This window comes from Salvelinus namaycush, chromosome 12 (assembly GCF_016432855.1).
Source record: "Salvelinus namaycush isolate Seneca chromosome 12, SaNama_1.0, whole genome shotgun sequence".
NCBI classification, from domain to species: domain Eukaryota; kingdom Metazoa; phylum Chordata; class Actinopteri; order Salmoniformes; family Salmonidae; genus Salvelinus; species Salvelinus namaycush.
The window spans coordinates 41002228-41025882 of record NC_052318.1 but is presented as its reverse complement, the minus strand read 5'-3'; the positions used below and the strand labels follow the sequence as shown (position 1 = coordinate 41025882).

Sequence of the window (23655 nt, the reverse complement as noted above, 5' to 3'; positions counted from 1 at the left end):
GTGCAACAATTACTCACAGGCAGTAATTAATAGCTACAGTTGAAGTCGGAAGTTTACATACACTTAGGTTGGAGTCATTAAAACTCGTTTTTCAACCACTCCACAAATGTCTTGTTAACATACTATAGTTTTGGCAAGTCGGTTAGGACATCTACTTTGTGCATGACACAAGTAATTTTTCCAACAATTGTTTTACAGACATATTATTTCACTTACAGTTCACTGTATCACAATTATAGTGGGTCAGAAGTTTACATACACTAAGTTGACTGTGCCTTTAAACAGCTTGGAAAAATCCAGAAAATGATGTCATGGCTTTAGAAGCTTCTGATAAGCTAATTGACATCATTTGAGTCAATTGGAGCTAACTTCAAACATCAGTGCCTCTTTGCGTGACATCATGGCAAAATCAAAAGAAATCAGCCAAGACCTCAGAAAAAAATTGTAGACCTCCACAAGTCTGGTTCATCCTTTGGAGCAGTTTCCAAACGCCTGAAGGTACCACTTCATCTATACAAATAATAGTACGCAAGTATAAACACCATGGGACCACGCAGCCGTCATACCGCTCAGGAAGGAGACGCATTCTGTCTCCTAGAGATGAACATACTTTGGTGCGAAAAGTGCAAATCAATCCCAGAACAACAGCAAAGGACCTTGTGAAGATGCTGGAGGAAACAGGTACAAAAGTATCTATATCCACAGTAAAACGAGTCCTACATCGACATAACCTGGAAGGCCGCTCAGCAAGGAAGAAGCCACTGCTCCAAAACCACCATAAAAAAGCCAGACTACGGTTTGCAATTGCACATGGGGACAAAGATCGTACTTTTTAGAGAAATGTCCTCTGGTCTGGTGAAACAAAAATAGAACTGTTAAGCCATCGTTATGTTTGGAGGAAAAAGCCGAAGAACACCATCCCAACCGTGAAGCATGGGGGTGCTTTGCTGTAGGAGGGACTAGTGCACTTAACAAAATAGATGGCATCATGAAGAGAAAAATGATGTGGATATATTGAAGCAACATCTCAAGACATCAGTCAGGAAGTTAAAGCTTGGTCGCAAATGGGTCTTCCAAATGGACAATGACCCCAAGCATACTTCCAAAGTTGTGGCAAAATGGCTTAAGGACAACAAAGTCAAGGTATTGGAGAGGCCATCACAAAGCCCTGACCTCAATCCTATCGAAAATTTGTGGGCAGAACTGAAAAAGCGTGTGTGAGCAAGGAGGCCGACAAACCTGACTCAGTTACACCAGCTCTGTCAGGAGGAATGGGCCAAAATTCACCCAACTTATTGTGGGAAGCTTGTGGAAGGCTACCTGAAACGTTTGACCCAAGTTAAACAGTTTAAAGGCAATGCTACCAAATACTAATTGAGTGTATGTAAACTTCTGACCCACTGGGAATGTGATGAAAGAAATCAAAGCTGAAATAAATCATTCTCTCTACTATTATTCTGACATTTCTCATTCTTAAAATAAAGTGGTGATCCTAACTGACCTAAGACAGGGAATTTTTACTAGGATTAAATGTCAGGAATTGTGAAAACCTGAGTTTAAATGTATTTGGCTAAGGTGTATGTAAACTTCCGGCTTCAACTGTATATCTCCATACGTGTATTATGTCAGCAAGCTTAAATGACTAGAAATCCATGCCTGCCCTTAGACTATCTAACCCCTCATCTGCCCCTACGGTTGTCTTAACACCTCTTCTGTCTGGTCTGAGATGGTGAAGACATAACTATTGGCTCTGTGACAGGGCTTTGCCAGCAGGCACCCAAACCGAGTGCCTGTTATAGCTCTGAATGTGCAATTAAATCCTAACCGCTGCTGCCCCCATATCGAGTGCTTGGGCCAGGGCCAGGGGAGGGCTGAGGGGCTGTGGAGGGGACAGAGACAGGGACAGGTAGTAAGAGCCAGGCTGAACAGGGCTCCTGGGCATACCACCACAGGGCTAATCCCAGGCTAACAAACTACAGTGGCTAGCTGCCTGAGCTGGATGGGAATGTCGCCGGGAGGTCAAGGGGAACTTAAAATAACCTAGAGAGTGCGGGAGGGAGGGAGGTACAGTATATAGGGAGGGGGAGAATACCTTTTATACCTTGCCAAATAACATAGAGAAGGGCTGTACGAATATCATGTAATGTATCCATTAAGTGTTGATAGTGCTCTATAATGTACTGTGTAATATTCTTTTTTAATTCACAGTAAAATATTGAGGAAACATTTTAAAGCATAGAGAATGATGGTAATTGCATTATTCTCTCAGGAAATTCTGTCCTTCAACATATTAAATAAGAATTTGATAAGAAGAAGAGACTTGCTTGGTCCAAGAAACACGAGCAATGGATATTAGACCGGCGGAAATATGTCCTTTGGTCTGATGACTCCAATTTTTTGATTTTTGGTTCCAACCGCTGTGTCTTTGTTAGACACAGAGTAGGTGAATGATCTTCGCATGTGTGGTTCCCACCCTGAAGCATGGAGGAGGAGGTGTGATGGTGTGGGGGTGCTTTGCAGGTGACACTGTCATGTGATTGATTTAGAAATCAAGGCACACTTAACCAGCATGGCTACCACAGCATTCTGCAACGACACGCCATCCCATCTGGTTTGCGCTTAGTGGGACTATCAATTTGTTTTTCAACAGGACAATGACCCAACACACCTCCAGGCTGTGTCAGGGCTATTTGACCAAGAAGGAGACTGTTGGAAAATCATTCCAGGTGAAGCTGGTTGAGGGAATGCCAAGAGTGTGCAAAGATGTCATCAAGGCAAAGGATGGCTACTTTGAAGAATCTCAAATATAAAATATAATTTGATTTGTTTAACAGTTTTTTGGTTAGTACATGATTCCATGTGTTATTTCATAGTTTTGATGTATTCACTATTATTCTACATTGTAGAAAATAGTAAAAATCTAGAAAAACCCTTGAATGAGTAGGTGTGTCCAAACTTTTGTCTGGTACTGTTATGTGATACCTGCAGCATGTGGGCTGTAAGTGTGTTCCCCATGCTGTCAGCCCAGGCTATCCTCCATAATGTATGGAGCTCCCTCAAGCACATCCATTACACGTGCACATCTGCAGAAACGTGACAACGGCGACTGCCTGCTCATGGGGTTGCAGCTGCATCGTTATCGTCTCCTCTCTACTTTTTGTACGTTCGAACAACAAAATAAAGAATGCATGGTAGTGATAAATTACAAAAAGGAACCGACACATATTTTAGCCCCATCAAAACCATCATCATCAACATCATCATCATTAAAATGGACATTATCCTTGGCAAAAATGACAAGGGCCTTGGACGGATCATCTAAATAGACGGATGTGCCTTAATTGTAGCTATGCACACATTCATTGCTTCACTACATGATTACAGATTGGAACAGTGAGATGTCTGGGACAGATGAGACAGTACTGGAGGAAGAAGAGGTCATGGTGAGTGTGAGAAGGGGGGGGGGGTGTAAATGGAGACACAGCTCTCCTCTCTACTGCTGACGAGTGGGAGGGTCAGAACTCCCCTATTTACTTTAGTTTTACTCTACACCATCCCATCCCCAATAGACAACGTATAGACTGACAGGTCATAAAGGCAGCAGTGTTGACTGCCTCCAGCCAATCCTCGTGGAGCCAATCGGGGCTGAATCAGGCCAGTGACGGCCTGGCTGTGTGGGAAGGCTGAAGCCAACCTCATAATAAGCACTGTGACTTTGGCCCGGCCTTTGATAAGACTGCACCACACTGTCCGTTTCACTAAACAAAACCACAATCAGTGTGTCTCTTGTTCTTCTTGTGTCTTGGCATATTGATCCACCCTCTAATCTCTCTCTCTCTCTCTCTCTCTCTCTCTCTCTCTCTCTCTCTCTCTCTCTCTCTCTCTCTCTCTCTCTCTCTCTCTCTCTCTCTCTCTCTCTCTCTCTCTCTCTCTCTCTCTCTCTCTCTCTCTCTCTCTCTCTCTCTCTCTCTCGGCGCGCTGCCTGCCCCTGCCTCTACTGCTGAAATGCTTACTGCTGCAGAATCTGCCTGTTTCGTTTTAGAAGCTCTAGTACTGTTTGTGACAGGACAAGAAATCTGTTTGATGAAATGTTACTATGGAAATAGGAAGAACTGTAGTAAGTTTAAGCCAAAGTAGGATTCAGTTTCAGAAAACTGTGGTTGGGACATTCACTTAATTCACTATACTGATTAAAAAAGGACAATCTTCAAGCTGTGTGTCATAATGGCGTCATAAAAGTGAAAGGACACTAACAAGGTATTGGCTGAACTCAATATATATGGCTTGACTTGACCTTAGGAAGAAGATAACAAAGTTAATTAAGACAACGTAACAATTCCACGCAGAAGCAGTTGAAAATAAACAAATTCATTGGACCAGTGGTGTGGTGGAGCGAAAATGACGAAGTGAATGTTAGCTGTACAGAAAGTTTGCCAATTCAGCGGAAAATAAAGACAATCGTGGTGAATTTCAGCTAACTACTCAGAAAACACATAGCATAACTGTTTTATTATCATTCTATTCAAAAGTTTTTCAAATGATCTACAGCCACTTTATTACTTGATTTCCGGACCGCTGGTCACGATTTTAATGCAAATCCTGTAGGATCAACAATGGTGCTGGTCCAATGAATGAATTTATTTTCGAACACTGCCACATTTAATTATTATTTTGTCTTAAACCTGTATTTTTTTGGACCTAACCTGACCTAGCCTGAACTTGACAATGCCCATAGGACTTGGCAAGAGAGTACAAACAGACTGGCACTCAGGCTACGTCTGACCTGCCATACTAGTTTAACGAATTACAAATGACCAAACAATGGCATGACAGAAGATCTGAGAGTACACAGTATAAACCAACCACTCAAAAAAATAAACAACAACTAAGAACTGAAGTTTGGCAACAGACCAGATAGAAATGCATAACTTTATAGTACTTCTCATTTCACCAGGGTCTTATGTGAAAACAGAAAAGGAGCTCTTTGTTTTCTGTCATAGCTAAGAGGATGCATTTGAGTCAGATGAGCTCACAGGGCTGAATGCTATGGAAGTGTAATCTATCTTTTGTATCAGTCACATTAACCGCAGGCAGTTTCTGCACACAGTACTCTTTAATTCATGAAAACATAATGAACTCTCCATAAGATGCTGTTGGAGACAACTGCAGCCTGTCTTTAAGACATAACTGGTAGCACTGTGGAGGGCAAGGCACTCTATAAAAAAAAACTGCTTCTGAGAAACAGCAATATCCAGTCCAGGATCTATTATTCAACCCCCTCTCTCTGCTTTCATAATGCCAACACACAATGCCGCCACTAAACAGCTACAATACACTGCAATACAGGGACAAACGATGACATCACACGCTTTAGAAGGCTTTCTGAAAGATTACATGTGTCAAAACGGCACTTTTCAACCCGCTAAGTAAACATATTATACAACTTAAGTGTTTCATTATGTTGTAAAGCATAAGGGTTCTGGTTTGTTAATGGCACTGGATCAGATGTAGATTCAATAGCACGACTGCCTGTTCTAAGATAGGGAAAGGGGGATACCTAGTCAGTTGTACAACTGAATGCATTCAACTGAAATGTGTCTTCCGCATTTAACCCAGCCCCTCTGAATCAGAGCGTGCATATGCAAGAGTCACCGACATGTACGGTGGACGTGGTAAAGATGGGGACACCTCTAACAACACACTGAACATTTTCAGGGAAAATCGTGCTAGAATAGTGTAAGAATATAAGTAGCAGTATTGCAAGAATGTATGATGCTATTTCCTTGTTTTGCCTTCTGAAGGCAAGATACACTGAGCTCTTTCCATGACGTAGACTGACCAGGTGGATCCAGGTGAAAGCTATGATCCCTTATTGATGTCACCTGTTAAATCCACTTCAATCAGTGTAGATGAAGGGGAGGAGACAGGTTAAAGAAGGATTTTTAAGCCTTTTAGACAATTGAGACATGTATGTGTTCCATTCAAAATATTTCAACGGGTTATGGTAGTAGGTGCCAGGCGCACCGGTTTGAGTCTGTCAAGAACTGCAACGCTGCTGGGGTTTTTCACGCTCAACAGTTTCCTGTGTGTATCAAGATGGTTCACCACGCAAAGGACATCCAGCCAACTTGACACAACTGTGGGGAGCATTGGAGTCAACATGGGCCAGTATCCCTGTGGAAAGCTTTCAACACCTTGTAGAGTCCATGCCCTGACAAATTGAGGCTGTTCTGAGGGCAAAAGGGGGTGAAACTCAATATTAGGAAAGTGTTCTTAACGTTTAGTACATTCAGTGTATATAGCATATTGGCTCTATAAAATCTGTGATGCATGCTGAAATAGTAATCTCCAAAAACCTTCCCAATGAAATGTTGACTGCAAAGTAGGTCATGATGGTTTGTGTCAATCGGGTGCATACTCTGCCATCACATGTGCAGTACAGAAACCTGACAGAAACAGTGCTAGCCTAACACAAATGTACTGTGACTAAAACTCGGCTGGGACATGCTTTCAATGGTGTTCTCAAACACCTAATACCAATATAGTGGATTAGGGGGGTACCCTGACTGGGACTCAAACCCTAGTCCCTGTGACTGTCAAACCAAAACCATTATACTGTCACAATCCTCGCTATATGAGTCATGATACAATTCCTACCAAGTGGGTTAACCCTATTGGCACAATGCACAGGGCATTTGCCTTTCACGCCAGTGACCTGGATTCACTTCCTTGTCCTGCAATTTGCTACACTGGTGTCAGAAGTGGGAATACCAAAAGGCTAAAATCTTTTGGTGAGGTCCCTTGGTTTTTTAATGATTTGTATTTTTTTGCAGGCTACATTATTATATATATTTTTTTAAATATGCAGGCTAATGAATATTGCATTATTGTTTACAAGTGAGTACAATTGAGTACAATTCTACTCTAGGCTGGAAACTGCAGTGAAAATGTAATTTGAACAAAAGCTCTGTGATTTGAATGTTTCGTTCAATTTGGATCAGTTGTGGGTCTGCACTCGACAGATGACAAGGTGTTGGATGCCACAGTACAGGACAGTCTGGCTGTATTTTTACTTCTGATACTGATGCACTGTCTGTTGCCGCTCATCATTCTCCCAGGTCATCCTATATAATGTGGCCACACAGCAGGTACAGTTATTCAGGAAAGCTTAATGTGCGCTCTACCTCCTTTCCGATCCGAGCGACTATTCCTCGACCTCGAACGTAACGCTTCAATATAGCCTAAATATGTGTAATTGAACCTTTTAAATGTATTACCTTTTATAGTAAGTGTGGAATAAACAAAACCAGTCACAATGTTTTAATTTGATTAGGCTCCTGTAAAAGTCTCCTGTAGGCTACCTGCGCACGTGAATCTACTTCACTCTAATACCAGCATCCGTCAATTAAATTCATGGATTAAATATATATATTTTTTAACTAGGCAAGTCAGTTAAGAGCACATTCTTATTTACAATGACGGTCTACCAGGAAACAGTGGGTTAACTGCCTTGTTCAGGGGCAGTCAACAGATTTTTACTTTGTCAGCTGAGGGATTCCATCCAGCAACCTTTTGTTTGCTCCGGTACTGGCCAATGCTCTAACCACTAGGCTACCTGCCACCCCATGGAATGGAAAGAGACATTTGTTAGAAATGACATTCAGAGCTTGTCAAGCCACGTCTTAGATACTTAGTAGGGAGGGATGTATTTTCTGTTTGTCGAGATTGACATACTCTATTTATCTATTCTATTTGATTGTGGTGTTGAAACCGTAAACCATGATGAAGCGCTCAAAGTCGGTTATCGGTATGCAGTTATGTGTTGGTTGTGTGTGGTGCATTGGTACAGAAACCTGTAGGTGGAACATTTGTTGCATATTTTATATGATTATAAATATAGCATCAAAATGTTAAAAATCTGATTTCCCCCTAGCTGATCATTGTTTGCAGTTGGCTCTGATCATAGTGTAATGGCAGGGAGAGTGAGCTCGTCCGTGGTGGCCAAGTCGATTTGGTCAAGGCGATATCCACGTTTATAAACACATGGTTGCTACAATTATTTTTTATTTGTGGTGCTAATCCTTATTTGGCAGTTCATTTTATGAGGGGGGAGGGTGTGATTTTTTTTTTTACAGTACAAGGGGAGGGTCATGTGAAAATATTTTGATTGTCAGAGGGGAATACGTTTCGAGTTGGAACACATTTTGAAGTGTCCCTAAATTGCCTGCTCTTGGCGTTTCCTAAAACATTGGAAATTGTTTTAAATGAATAATGAAATTAATACTAACAATGAAATGAATAACACAACGCAATTAATACAGTATACTGATGTCCACGTGTAATAGCCCCAGAAACTATTTATAAAATAGTATTTTTGTCTCTTGTTTGCCTTAATGCAGTGTCTAGAATAGCCAAAAAGCCCTTGATAGCAACTTGTCTTGCAACACGCTATCTTTGCTTGCAAATGAAGAAGTGACAGGCCCTTTAATAATCAATCCAAATCCAAATGTTATTCTTAGCCTCAGGAGAATCACAGTCACATCAAATGAACTCATAATAAGGGACCCAGTCGGGAAAATAATGGCGCTCCATGACTCTTTCAATGTGAAAACTGCAGCATTCAATTCACAGGTAAATGAACTACCCCAATAAGAGCTACCCTAATTATCAGCCAGAGTCCCTATGGACAACCGTCATTACTATGTGAAGAGCCCTACTTCTACTCAGATTTTAAGGGTTATACAGTGCATTCGGGAAAGTATTTGTTACGTTACAGCCTTATTCTAAAATGAATTACATTATTTTTGTTCCTCGTCAATCTACACACAATACCCCATCATGAGAAACAATATTCTCTGGTCTGATGAAACCAAGATTGAACTCTTTGGCCTGAATGCCAAGCGTCGCGTCTGGAGGAAACCTGGCACCATCCCTACGGTGAAGCATGGTTGTAGCAGCATCATGCTGTGGGGATGTTTTTAGTGGCAGGGACTGGGAGACTAGTCAAGATCGAGCAAAGTACAGAGAGATCATTGATGTAACCCTACTCCAGAGCGCTCAGGACCTCAGACTGAGGCGAAGGTTCACCTTCCAACAGATCAACGACCCTAAGCACACAGCCAAGACAACGCAGGAATAACTTCTCTGGAGAGACCTGAAAATAGCTGTGCAGTGACGCTCCCCATCCAACCAGACAAAGCTTGAGAGGATCTGCAGAGAAGAATGGGAGAAACTCCCCAAATACAAGTGTGCCAAGCTTGTAGGGTCATACCCAAGAAGACTCGAGGCTGTAATCGCTGCCAAAGGTGCTTCAACAAAGTACTGAGTAAAGGGTCTGAATACTTATGTAAATGTGATATTTCAGATTTTTTTGTAATTTTATTAATTTGCAAAAATTATTTTTAAAAACTGTTTTTGCTTTGACCTTATGGGGTATTGTGTGTAGATTGATGAGGGAAAAAAACAATTGTATCAATTTTAGAATAAGGCTGTAATGTAACAAAATGTGGAAAAAGTCAATAAGTCTGAATATTTTCTGAATGCACTCTATATCAAGAAATTCAGAAGCAATACTTGATGAGGAGACAGAGCGGCGGCAGTTAAGTGATCAAACAGTTCTTGCTGCTACAGGTTTCTTAAATAAGCAATACCATTTTACTCAAGCTTGCTGAGGATGTCCAAACAGCTACATAGCACACAGTAGACTGGCTGAGTGGTTACTGAGTCTCAGGACAGAGTACTTTGAACATCATAGTTACAATCCTCTGAACAAAAGAGTGTGGCTAGAGGAGCTTAGTTACACCATGGCTGCCTCCATGAAGCATGTTCTGTGTCAGACTGGATTCAGGGAAAGACCACTCAGTCCCCTGGCAGTCAGACACATTGCTCTGGATAGCTCCTGGCCCAGACATCCACTATTCAATTATCACCTTCATTCACCAAAGCACCTCTGTGCGCAGGTCATTCCGCTAGCTGGCCTCAGGCCTACTCTCCCACCTCAGACTCCTGTCGCCCACCTCAGACTTCCCACAAGATGGAGACCATGCCCTCTCTGCTAGCCAGCCAACTACCAAACGTGCATTGTCAGTTTTTTTTGTGTGGTAACTGAGTAACAGGATGAGTGTGGTGGTAGCGGTGTTTGGTCAGACAGTAGTGGTGGGTGGTAGTGGAGTATGCAATGGGCCAACATCATTTTAAAGGATCCAATCTTGGTACTATAGGTGATTAAAGGGTGATCTGGGAGACTTCGGGTGGCTCACCTCATAGTGTAAAGCAGGGTACCGTTGTCCACCAGTCGTAGCAGTTTGTTGGGCGTGGTCATGTTGTGGGCCACAGATTTCTTCCCGTTGTGGAAGAAGGTGTCTGGAGTCCAGATCTTACTGGCCAGGAGGTTGTTAAGAGGCAGGACCTGCATGGGCCCGTCGAACTTCAGCCTCTCATCCCTCCAGCTCTGACGGAAGAACACATCGATGGTGTACTCCTGGGAAAAGACGGAGGGAATAAGTCTGTTTATAAGGTAAGAATATCTCAATCAAATATGAATCTAATATTCAGCACCTCCCGTAAGAGCTGCAAATGGAAAGACTGTTCTCTGTCCTGGTAGGTACAGTATATTGTCAGTATATTGTCAGTTATGGCCTTGACTAGCAGAGAGTTGAGTTCCCTCCCAACAGCACGCACAGACGTCAATAATGCATCATGCATTTTATTTGAAGAGGAAAACAGCCTTGTCAATGTGGGATCCTCAAGGCGTCCTTCAGAGTTCATACTCCAATGATTGCGTTTTCACAGCTGTCGCCGGCGGGATAAAACATGCCTTTTCCAAGAGTTATCTCTCTGACCATATTGCCAAACACGTAACAAGGGACAGTGTCCCCGATAAACCTCTCTAAGTTCAGAGCGTAATCTCGTGCCGTTAGTGGCTGCTGGTGAAGTAGGGGAGTGGCCTCACACTTCTATTCCTCAGATGTTTCTTCCATTCTGATAGGATTTTCCATAGGTATTAAAATGTCATAAAAAAACGAATCGCCTATAATTTCAGCTTCATTTAGACTTTGGCTGTTTTACGAAATGGTCACCAGCATATTTAGAACGAATGGTGTAGTGATTTTTTTCATTGTAAATTCATGTCATAATGAACAGGACGATGACCAAACAGCAACATCAAATAATAGGAATCAAGTCTACACCCATTGTTGCCTGTCAGCAACAATGTAGCAATCTGTCCCCTGCCAGCCACTACAGGAATGGCACATATTATATACGTTTCCATCAAGGACCCTGAAATAAACCATTATGCACCAATCAACAATTCATGGCACAAAATAAGTGCATGAAATGCACAGAAAAATATTAACCAATAAGAGTCTAAGCCCTGTCTAAGCTGGAGGAGGGGTACTACCAAGCTATTTGGAATTGTTTTAAGAAGGTCATTCCAAGTTACAAAGTTTATTCTGAAGTGTTTAACCTATATATGAGAGATATAAGAAAGATCAGGAAACATTTGTTATTTTTTTTATATGTATTTAACCCTTATTTTCCGGCATTAAACAGTCTAAGCCCCGTCTAACCCGGAGCGGGTGGATGGTCTACTAAGCTATATAGAACTGTTTTAAGAAGATCATACCAAGGATCATTAGCTATTTGATTTAGAATTTTAAGACCCCTTGAAGTATAAAAAAAATATTTTTACGATAAAAAATATTTGACGATAAAAAATGTATTTGGCCTTCCTGCTATTAGCCCATACAAACGCATTGGATAACAAATCAAAATCAAATCAAATGTTATTGGTCACATACACATATTCAGCAGATGTTATTGTGGTTGAATCGAAATGCTGGTGTGAGCTCCAAAAGTGCAGTTGTATCTAACAATTCACAACAACACACACAAATCTAAAAGTAAAATAATGGAATTAAGAAATAAGAGATTCATAACATGGAACAACAGATAGTCCCCCCAAAATATCTAAAGGAAGTTTGTTCTGAAATGTCTATCCTACTGTATATCTGAAAGATATAAGAAAGATCAGAAAACATAACTTTTTTGACTGGTACCGGGGGACCTTCAGAGGAGTATTGTGAGGCCTGTGGGCATCCTAGAGCAAAACATGTACGTGTTCATGAGAGTCTCACTTTTACACGGAGGGGTCATATTAGTGTGTAGCCCAAACTGTTCGGACGCTATAGACAGAAGTTGGCAGATCGGCTGTACTGACTTCAGAGGAGTCCCACACTTGTCGTAGAGCAAAATGGAGAACACCATCATGTTTGTGAGAGTCTCATCTTTCCATAGAGGGATCATAATAGTTCAGACACTACAGACGATTTTGTGAGAAGACCGATTTTCGGGATGTCTCATGGTCTGACAAACACCGCTATAGCACTGTCACCTTTCACTGCAGATGTGGAAGTGTTACATAGGCAGATGTGGAAGTGTTACATAGGCAGATGTGGAAGTGTTACATAAGGCAGATGTGGAAGTGTTACATAAGGCAGATGTGGAAGTGTTACATAAGGCAGATGTGGAAGTGTTACATAGGCAGATGTGGAAGTGTTACATAAGGCAGATGTGGAAGTGTTACATAAGGCAGATGTGGAAGTGTTACATAAGGCAGATGTGGAAGTGTTACATAAGGCAGATGTGGAAGTGTTACATAAGGCAGATGTGGAAGTGTTACATAGGCAGATGTGGAAGTGTTACATAAGGCAGATGTGGAAGTGTTACATAGGCAGATGTGGAAGTGTTACATAGGCAGATGTGGAAGTGTTACATAAGCAGATGTGGAAGTGTTACATAAGGCAGATGTGGAAGTGTTACATAAGGCAGGTGTTGAGTGAGTGAGTGAGTGACTGAGTGAGTGACTGAGTGACTGACTGAGTGAGTGAGTGAGTGACAGAGTGAGCAGATGAGCGCCTGCATTTTTCAGCATGTTCTTAAAAAAAGATAGATTTACAATTAGATAAACTTGGATTTCTTGTCAGGGACATATACAGGATGCTACACTCTACAACATAACCTTCACTAAAAATCAAAACTCAAAACCTACAACCTGATTTTGGACGGAATTACGGAATCACCTGGAAGGCTTACAACTACCAAAAATTATTATTCCAAAGCTATACAGCAAATGTTCTGGAAAACAACATAAACCTGAAAACACCATCCAACCTGGAACTGAGTGAGAAATGTTTAGTGTGAAATGTTTAGTCTGAAGCTATTTCCAAAAGCCAAGAAGGAAAATACATTACATTACTTTATAAGGACTGAATGATCAATTAAGGCTGCCAAGCTTGATACAACTTCAATTAGCACTGATGTGTCAAGTGAGAGGTGTCAAAGCCCTTTAGCCCAACAATGGCAGGAGAGTCGCAAAGTCTACTCCAACCAAATGGAGAGGCTTTAGAAGCTGCCTGCCGCTGTTCAGAGGTAATTAAAATACAGTACCCTGTGTATGTAAAGAATAATAAGACAAGAAAAGAGTATAAAATGAAGCTCCCTATTGAAAATCAAGAGACACTTTTTGCTGACTATTATAAAAATGGGAACATCAGCAACCTCATCTTCCACACAGACCATCCCCTGGCATGGCACAGTGCTATATTAACACACTACCCCTCTGTTAAGAGGGGGGGGGGGGGGGGGTGTTACCAAGGGGTGGAAACTCAGGATACAGACAACGAGGACCCTGAGTCAGCTAATATAAATCTCTATAAGTCTGGAACAGTGTTGGTACAGGGCAACCCCAAACATTTTCAGCTGGACTTTCACCTAATCAAAGAATTAGCTCAGCAGGAGAAGCTCTCCCTTGAGAAAGATACCCCCACCCTGAGCAGGTCAGACCAGACCTCTTCATTATATAACCCCAAGGACGAGCAACCACAAGCGGAAAGTCAGCCTCCCAGCACAGAGTACTACTCCCTCATTGGGAGACACAGACAACAGTCCAGCACAACAAAAACCTCTTAACCAGACCCGGAGTGCTGGAGGTGGAGAGAGACATATCTGCACTCTGGACTGTGGTGAGACAATTTCAACATGATAAAAAGCAGGAGCAGGAGAAGAACAGAGCACTAGAGGAGAGGATCAGACTGCTGGAGGAGAGGTTGAGGGGAATGGCGTGTGACAGAGAACAACCCACTTGAGAGGTGGCCACACCCGCAGAGAAGCCAGCAGAACAGCCCCCCTCAGCTCCCGACAAAAGTCTCGACACCACAGCAGAACAGGCCACCCCAGATCCTGACCATAGCCTCGACATCACAGCGGGACAGACAAATGGAGAACCCGAAGCCCAGGGGATCTCACCCCCTCTGAGCACCCCCCCTGTCAGCCACCCTGATAGCTCTCCTGACAACCCCCTCCACACCCACTGAGGACATACACAAGACACAGATTGTACTCCTTATGGACTCTAACGGGAAATATATACAACATTTTTTTTTTTTAACCAAACACAGTGTGTCTAAACTCTGGTGTCCAAACACCCAGCGCGCCCTAGACCTTCTATCTGAGGACCAACTAGGTTCACCTAGCCACATTATAATAATTCTTCCTAGGTTTTGGCCTTTCTAGGGAGTTTTTCCTGCTTCTACACCTGCATTGCTTGCTGTTTGGGGTTTTAGGATGGGTTTCTGTACAGCACTTTGATATATCAGCTGATGTAAGAAGGGCTATATAAATACATTTGATTTGATTTGATAATACACACAGGCACAAACGACCTGAGAGCCCAGCAGGAAAGGGTGGCCACAGCACTCAAGGGAGTGATAGAAAAAGCTTCTTCTACTTTTCCCAATGCACAAGTGGTTATCTCCACCCTGCTACCACAAAAATACTTCCACCCTGCTACCATACAGCGAGTAAACGCAAGTATAGGTCCACCTATACAAGGCAGCAGTGCCCACCTTCGCCCGGACCCTAAAGGACATCGCTCTCAAACACAACCCCAACACTTCACACAGGAGCAATAGATCAATAGACACCCCGACCAGACCAGCGAGACGCTCTCCCAGACCTGTGGGACCCACCCGCAAAGCCTTCACTATCTCATCCTGGAATATCCAAGGCCTGAGGTCATCTGCCTTTGGCCTAAAGAGCAGGAACCGTAAATAAAGACATTGTCATCCTACAAGAAACAACCAGCCCTCTAGGTTACAGAGAGCTGGTTGTCCCATCCACCAAACTACCAGGTGTGAAACAGGGAAGGGACTCAGGGGTATGTTAATTTGGTATAGAGTAGACCTAACTCACTCCATTAAATTAGTAAAAACAGGAACACTTGACATTTGGCTAGAAATTCAAAAGGAAATGATCTTAAAAGAGAAAAATGTCCTCCTCTGTGCTACCTATATTCCCCCACTAGAATCCCCATACTTTAATGAAGACAGTTTCTCCATCCTGGAGGGGGAAATTTCCTGGCCCAGGGACATGTACTAGTCTGTGGTGACCTAAATGCCAGAACCGGACAAGAACCTGACACCCTCAGCACATAGGGGGACAAACACCTGCCTGGAGGTGACAGCATTCCCTCCCCCATATGCCCCCCTAGGCACAACTATGACAACATGACCAACAAAAACGGGTCACAACTCCTGCAGCTCTGTCACACACTGGGTATGTACATAGTCAAAGATAGGCTTCGAGGGGACTCCTATGGTAGGTACACCTATAGCTCATCTCTTGGCAGTAGTACTGTAGACTACTTTATCACTGACCTCAACCCAGAGTCTCTCAGAGCGTTCACAGTCAGCCCACTGACACCCCTTTCAGATCACAACAAAATCACAGTCTACTTGAACCGAGCAATAGTCAATCATGAGACATCAAAGCCAAAGGAACTGAGTAATATTAAGAAATGCAGCATCTAGATATTCTGCACAGACTCTGCCAGACCTTGGCCCTGACAGTAAATCTCAGTAAGACCAAAATAATGGTTCCAAAAAAGGTCTAGTCACCAGGACCACAAATACAAATTCCATCTAGACACCATTGCCCTAGAGCACACAAAAAACGACACATACCTTGGCCTAAACATCAGCACCACAGGTTACTTCCACAAAGCTGTGAACGATCGGAAAGACAAGGCAAGAAGGGCCTTCTATGCCATCAAAAGGAGCATAAAATTCAACATACCAATTAGGATCTGGCTAAAAATACTTGAATCAGTTATAGAACCCATTGCCCTTTATGGTTGTGAGGTCTGCGGTTCGCTCACCAACCAAGAATTCACAAAATGGGACAAACACCAAATTGAGACTGCATGCATAATTCTGCAAAAATATCCTCCATGTACAATGTAAAACACCAAATAATGCATGCAGAGCAGAATTAGGCCGATACCCGCTAATTATCAAAATCCAGAAGAGTCGTTAAATTCTACAACCACCTAAAATGAAGCGATTTCCAAACCTTCCATAACAAAGCCATCACCTACAGAGAGATGAACCTGGAGAAGAGTCCCCTTAGCAAGCTGATCCTGGGGCTCTGTTCACAAACACAAACACACCCTACAGAACCCCAGGGCATCAACACAATTAGACTCAACCAAATCATGAGAAAACAAAAAGATAATTACTTGACACATTGGAAAGAATTAACAAAAAAACAGAGCAAACTAGAATGCTATTTGGCCTTAAACAGAGAGTACACAGTGGCAGAATACCTGACCACTGTGACTGACCCAAACTTAAGGAAAGCTTTGACTATGTACAGACTCAGTGAGCATAGTCTTTTTATTGAGAAAGGCCGCCATAGCCTGTCTTCTCTTGACAGCCAGGTCTGCCTATGTGCACACTGCCCACAAAATGAGGTGGAAACTGAGCTGCACTTCCTAACCTCCTGCCAAATGTATGACCATATTAGAGACACATATTTCCCTCAGATTACACAGATCCACAAACAATTAGAAAACAAACCCGATTTTCATGAACTCCAATATCTACTGGGTGAAATACCACAGTGTGCCATCACAGCAGCAAGATTTGTGACCTGTTCCCACAAGAAAAGGGCAACCAGTGAAGAACAAACACCATTGAAAATACAACGCATATTTATGTATATTTATTTTCCCTTTTGTACTTTAACCATTTGCACATCGTTACAACACTGTACAGTCGTGGCCAAAGGTTTTGAGAATGCCACAAATATTAATTTTCACAAAGTTTGCTGCTTCAGTGTCTTTAGATATTTTTGTCAGATGTTACTATGGAATACTGAAGTATAATTACAAGCATTTCATAAGTGTCAAAGGCTTTTATTGACAATTTCATGAAGTTGATGCAAAGAGTCAATATTTGCAGTGTTGACCCTTCTTTTTCAAGACCTCAGCAATCCGCCCTGGCATGCTGTCAATTAACTTCTGGGCCACATCCTGACTGATGGCAGCCCATTCTTGAATAATCATTGCTGGTAATTTGTCAGAATTTGTGGGGTTTTGTTTGTCCACCCGCCTCTTGAGGATTGACCACAAGTTCTCAATGGGATTAAGGTCTGGGGAGTTTCCTGGCCATGGATCCAAAATATTGATGTTTTGTTCCCCGAGCCACTTATTTACCACTTTTGCCTTATGGCAAGGTGCTCCATCATGCTGAAAAAGGCATTGTTCGTCACCAAACGGTTCCTGGATGGTTGGGAGAAGTTGCTCTCGGAGGATGTGTTGGTACCATTCTTTATTCATGGCTGTGTTCTTAGGCAAAATTGTGAGTGAGCCCACTCCCTTGGCTGAGAAGCAACCCCACACAGGAATGGTCTCAGGATGCTTTACTGTTGGCATGACACAGGACTGATGGTAGCGCTCACCTTGTCTTCTCCGCACAAGCTTTTTTCCAGATGCCCCAAACAATCGGAAAGGTGATTCATCAGAGAAAATGACTTTACCCCAGTCCTCAGCAGTCCAATCCCTGTACCTTTTGCAGAATATCAGTCTGTCACTGATGGTTTTCCTGGAGAGAAGTGGCTTCTTTGCTGCCCTTCTTGACACCAGACCATCCTACAAAAGTCTTCGCCTCACTGTGTGTGCAGATGCACTCACACCTGCCTGCTGCCATTCCTGAGCAAGCTCTGTACTGGTGGTGCCCCAATCCCGCAGCTAAATCAACTTTAGGAGACGGTCCTGGTGCTTGCTGGACTTTCTTGGGTGCCCTGAAGCCTTCTTCACAACAATTGAACCGCTCTCCTTGAAGTTCTTGATGATCCGATAAATGGTTGATTTAGGTGCAATCTTACTGGCAGCAATATCCTTGCCTGTGAAGCCCTTTTTGTGCCAAGCAATGATGACGGCACGTGTTTCCTTGCAGGTAACCATGATTGACAGAGGAAGAACAATGATTCCAAGTACCACCCTCCTTTTGAAACTTCCAGTCAGTTATTCGAACTCAACAGGATAACAGAGTGATCTCCAGCCTTGTCCTCGTCAACACTCACACCTGTGTTAACGAGAGAATAACTGACATGATGTCAGCTGGTCCTTTTGTGGCAGGCCTGAAATGCAGTGGAAATGTTTTTTGGGGATTCAGTTCATTTGCGTGGCAAAGAGGGATTAATTGAAATTAATTTGATATTAATTGCAATTTATCTGATCACTCTTCATAACATTCTGGAGTATATGCAAATTGCCATCATACAAACTGAGGCAGCAGTGAAAATTAATATTTGTGTCATTCTCAAAACTTTTGGCCACGACTGTACATATACATAATACGACATTTGTAATGTCTTTATTCTTTTGGAACTTCTGTGAGTGTAATGTTTACTGTTCATTTTACTTTTTTATTCCACTTTTGCATATTATCTACTTCACTTGCTTTGGAAATGTTAACATATGTTTCCCATGCCAATAAAGCCCCTTGAATTGAATTGAATTGAGAGAGAGCGAGAAGAAGGGGAGCAGAAATAGAGGGGGGGGGACACACACTCCACTCCTCCCTAAGCTTGAGGGAGAGATCTGGATGGCCCAAAGGTAGATGTAAGAGACAGAAAAATGTGAGGCTGTGATTACTCATAGTCTTGAAAATTATAATTGAAGATGAGAGATTGAGGATTAAACCTTTTAAAATGGGATAATTCTGTCTAGCCAAATGCTCTCAGAAGAATCTGTCGCCTCTCTAGATGTAGATAAAGAGGCAAGATGGATTTATTGGGTTAAAACACAAACTCTTTCCATTTCCTTCCTCGTTGATGCTTGTATAAAAAGATAAATTAGAGTCACATCTTTATTCATGATTCCCACCCATCAACCTTCCGTAGCAATGAGCATGTTCACAAAAGAGCAAACAACTATCCCTGTTATGCCAAACTGACAGAAAAAACTGCACAAGCAGATGAGAAGCTTTTGGTGTGGAAAGTCGCCGAAAGCAATGAACAAACGCTGCGTAGATTCTATTTTTTCCAGCCACGGGGATCTTAACTTTTTTCAGCACGTCAAGAAAGGTTCTGTGTTTAATACAATGCAAATATATACTGAACAAAAATATAAACGCAACATGTAAAGTGTTGGACCCATGTTTCATGATCTGAAATTAAAAAATCCCAGACATTTTTCCATACGCACAAAAAGCTTATTTTTCTCACATTTTTTACATCCCTGTTAGTGAGCATTTCTCCTATGCCAAGATAATCCATCCACCTGACAGGATTGGGCAGTACGTCCAACCAGTCTCACAAGCGCAGACCACGTGTAACCACGCCAACCCAGGACCTCGCAAGGCGGATCGCACTCTTTGAACTTCTGTTTCCCTGGCCAAGTCACACCAGTAATTCTATGGAGAAAACCTTGAAAGCACAAACAGAGGGAACATACTATAAAAGCATTGTTTGTATTCTAGTGTGAATGTTCAAGTCACTTCTCTTCTTCCCCTTACTTCCCCTTACTTCCCCCATGTTAAGCATTTTTCCGGTTTTAATTGCAACTTCTCTGCAACTCTCTGCTAGCTATTCCCTCTCTCTATCAGCTTTTTTCCTCTCTCCTTTAAGAATTTAGTCCATCCCTTTTAAGGCATTCATCCGTGTTAATGATGTCACACGGAGGGTGTTAATTCTGAAGCAGAAACCCAGTGGAAACACCAAAGCACTTTTCCCACTTCGAGAAAGAAATGAATGAAAACGCAGGGAGTGTACACAGATGTAATAGGTGGGGCTGGGAGATTTGAAGATAGAGAGAGAACACAGCGAGAGAGACAAATAGAGCGAGACTAAGCAGCCTTATGGTGACTTCAGAGTATGGTGGCCTTTCATGACCTACTGTAGAAGTGTTGCACCTGCTCCACTGACTGCGGAACCACAAGGATTCCTTCTGGTCATGTCGGACCACCGTTTTTTTTGTGCCAAGCTTTTTCATTGAAACCCTAACGCTCTTCACACTTCTCCCCTGCCCCAACACAACCCAGGCAGAGATCCCATGTGATAAATAAACGTAGCCCAGTTGTGTTTGGCTTAGCAGGGCGTAGATATCATCTGTTTGTTTTCCTTTTAGGCCTGGATAGGCTACTGAGTCAAGGTGGGGAACTCATTTGAAGATAAAAAAAGGAATGAGAAAAAAAAGAGCAGAGCCAATCAGGACCAAGTGGCACAGCAGATTCAAAGAGCAGCTGGTGCTCCTCCAGGGAGGGAGTGATTGATTTCTCATCAACAGAGTACAGGGAGAAAACACACACACAAAAAAAACATCCCACAGAGGGGAGAGGAGAGAGATCCGCAGACACCAGGGAAAGAAGAAGACAGAGAAGAGCAGCGCCGAGCGTCTCTCCTTTCTTCCTCCTCCTCCGCCGTTCTCCCCTAGTGAGAGGAGGTGGCTTGGGATTGACCGAATTCTCAACATGTGTGTAGGAGGAACCAAACGAGCAGGAGAGGGCAGGTGCCACTCTCAGTCCCCCACTCCCACAGCCTATAGGAGCATATGGAGGAGGGCCTGGCTTGCAAACAGCACCAGCCTGGTACAGTATGCTCTAATTAGGGTCTCCGAGGCTGCATCTGACGATGGATCACTAATGCTGAGCCAAAACATAAACAACCATTAGCGACTGAAATGTCTGTGCAGCTGTGCCTGACTTTCAGCCAATGTTCTTAAGTGCCTTAAATTATGTACTTGACTTTCACCGCCGCCTGCTTTAATCTTTACTCTAGCCCTAGCTTAAGTACAACCCCGACTCTGAATGTATATGCTATATCTAACACGCAAGGTTGCCTCTTAACCTGACAGTAGTGTATCTGATGGTTCCTGCCATGTTCCTGCCTTCGTTAATGCAAGTCTTCGTGCATATGTTGAAACAGCTGGAGGGAACGGCACTCTAGGAGTGCATGATCACTCAGAAAGATTCAAGGGCTGAATTAAATGTCAGAATGTTTACACATCAAAACCTGACATGGAATTTTTTATTCATGAAAGGATTTCATATTGCCAGGGATATGTACTGCCCGGTCTGTCTCTAGTGTGGTGCGGGCATAAGATGTGAGAGCATATTTTGATAGGTTATGGACTATTCTCTTTAGAAATATACGAATAAAACAAAGTCCTAAAGGAGTAAAGCCAGTATACAGTATGAGGGACTATGAAAAAACAGACAGGAAAAAATATAAAAGAAAGACACACTGCAATCTATGATCCCCTGTGGTTTATTGGCCACAACGATCAAGAGTCCATTTACAAAGAACAAGCCCATAGAGAGAGACATAAATGAACAGTACCTTCCTATGATATGTCTCTACCCCAAAGAAGTGCATTCTTCATATGGGAATGGTCTTGATGACAAATTAATCATACATTTCCCAAGGTACTCTTCTCTTGTAATTGTGATAAGGGCCACTATGGCATATTGCACATGAATTAAAAAGGAGGCATCAAAATTCTACCATCTAATGAAGTCTGTCAGGACATTAATTTCCTCTATTCTTTTGTTTATTCATTACAACTAAAAACATCCACAAATCCTGATGGTCTGGATAGGGACTTCTTCGCTTTGATGATTCTATTTACACTGAACAAAAATATCAACACAATGTAAAGTGTAGGTACCATGTTTCATGAGCTGAAATAAAAGATCCCAGACATTTTCCATACGCACAAAAAGCTTATTTTTCTCAAATTTGTCTACATCCCTGTTAGTGAGTATTTCTCCTTTGCCAAGATAATCCGTCCACCTGACAGGTGTGGCATATCAATTAGATAATTAAACAGCATGATCATACCCAGATGCACCTTGTGCTGCGGACAATAAAAGGCCACTCTAAAATGTGCAGTTTTGTCACACAACACAATGCCACAGATGTCTCAAGTTTTGAGGGAGCGTGCAATTGGCATGCTGACTGCAGGAATGTCCACCAGAGCTGTTGCCAGAGAATGTAATGTTAATTTCTCTACCATAAGCCGCCTCCAATGTCATTTTAGAGAATTTGGCAGTACGTCCAATCGGCCTCACAACCGCAGACCACATGTATGGCGTAGTGAGAGCGAGCGGTTGTGAGGCCGATTGGACGTACTGCAATTGTAATTTGAATGCACAAAAATAGTGACGAGATCCTGAGGTCTATTGTGAGGCCCTTTTATAAAGAAATATATAACCAACAGATGCATATCTGTATTCCCAGTCCTGTGAAATCCATAGATTAGTGCCTAATGAATTTATTTAAATTTAAGGATTTCCTTATAGGTACTGTAGTTCAGTCAAATCAATGAAATGATTGCATGTTGCTCCATATTGTTGTTCAGTATAGATAGGATATAGGCCTGGTTTTACACAAACACACCTCAGGTAGGAAAGTCACTAACAGAGCAATTGATCTGTTTAATTTAATTGAATTCTGAGTCAGAATTGGCATTACATGAGAATAAATATGAGGTAAACACTCTTGAAATAGCAGTAAGTCAGCACATTTTCTACAGTTTAGCAACATGTTTCTCTGCTGGTGTCTCTTGTAATGTGACTTCAGCTTACAGTCCACTGCAGTCCAATATAGCTTGATCTTTTATGTGTCATTTTGTCTGTACATCCTCGGCAGTCTCCAAGCAGCAGATAACAGATATAGAGGACCATTGTACTCTCTCGCCTTGCTCCCCTCCCTCCCTGTCTGTCTGTCTGGACCGTGGGCAGTGTATCATAGCCCACAGGCCACAGCCACGGAAGCTGGCACTCCATTTAAGGGGGTCCAGCGTGTGGTTATGTTCAGCGGCTGTAGGGCAGACTGACTGCCTCCCTCCCAGCAAGCACACACCGCTCCTATTTTCCTAGTGCCTGCACAGCTCACTGTGGTTATGTGTGTGTTTTGTTTCTAGGTAGAAGCCTTCCAATCAAGTGTCCTGTCCACCCTCAGCCCCTCAGGAGCTCTTACCCATATAAAAAATACTATATTGTACTATGGTCTAAATACTGTAGTATTAGTATATTTATATGTTATAGTATTCACTGTAGTATTTCTGCGTACTGAAGTCCGCACAAACACTATAGTGAAAACTGTAGTATTCACTATAGTGTTTGTACATAACTGCAGTATACTATAGTGTTAAACTGTAGTGTTTTTGCGGACATGATCGTAGTGTACTGTAGTATTTACTGTCATGTTTTTGCGGACATGACTGTCGTATATTGTAGTAACACCTGTCGACTAGTGTTAGCTAAGATGGCACAACTACCAGACTACGCCTATTGTTTAATGAGGGGGACA

The 23655-nt window shown here is 42.5% G+C and overlaps 1 protein-coding gene across 1 annotated transcript in view; it reads right to left on the bottom strand.

The window, feature by feature from the left end:
• Window positions 1-23655, bottom strand: part of LOC120057545 (gamma-aminobutyric acid receptor subunit alpha-2-like) — a 74072-nt gene that overhangs the window by 35665 nt on the left and 14752 nt on the right. The window contains exon 5 of the mRNA XM_039006136.1: window positions 10260-10480. Within this exon, the coding sequence (XP_038862064.1) occupies window positions 10260-10480 (221 nt within the window). The remainder of the gene's footprint in view (window positions 1-10259; window positions 10481-23655) is intronic.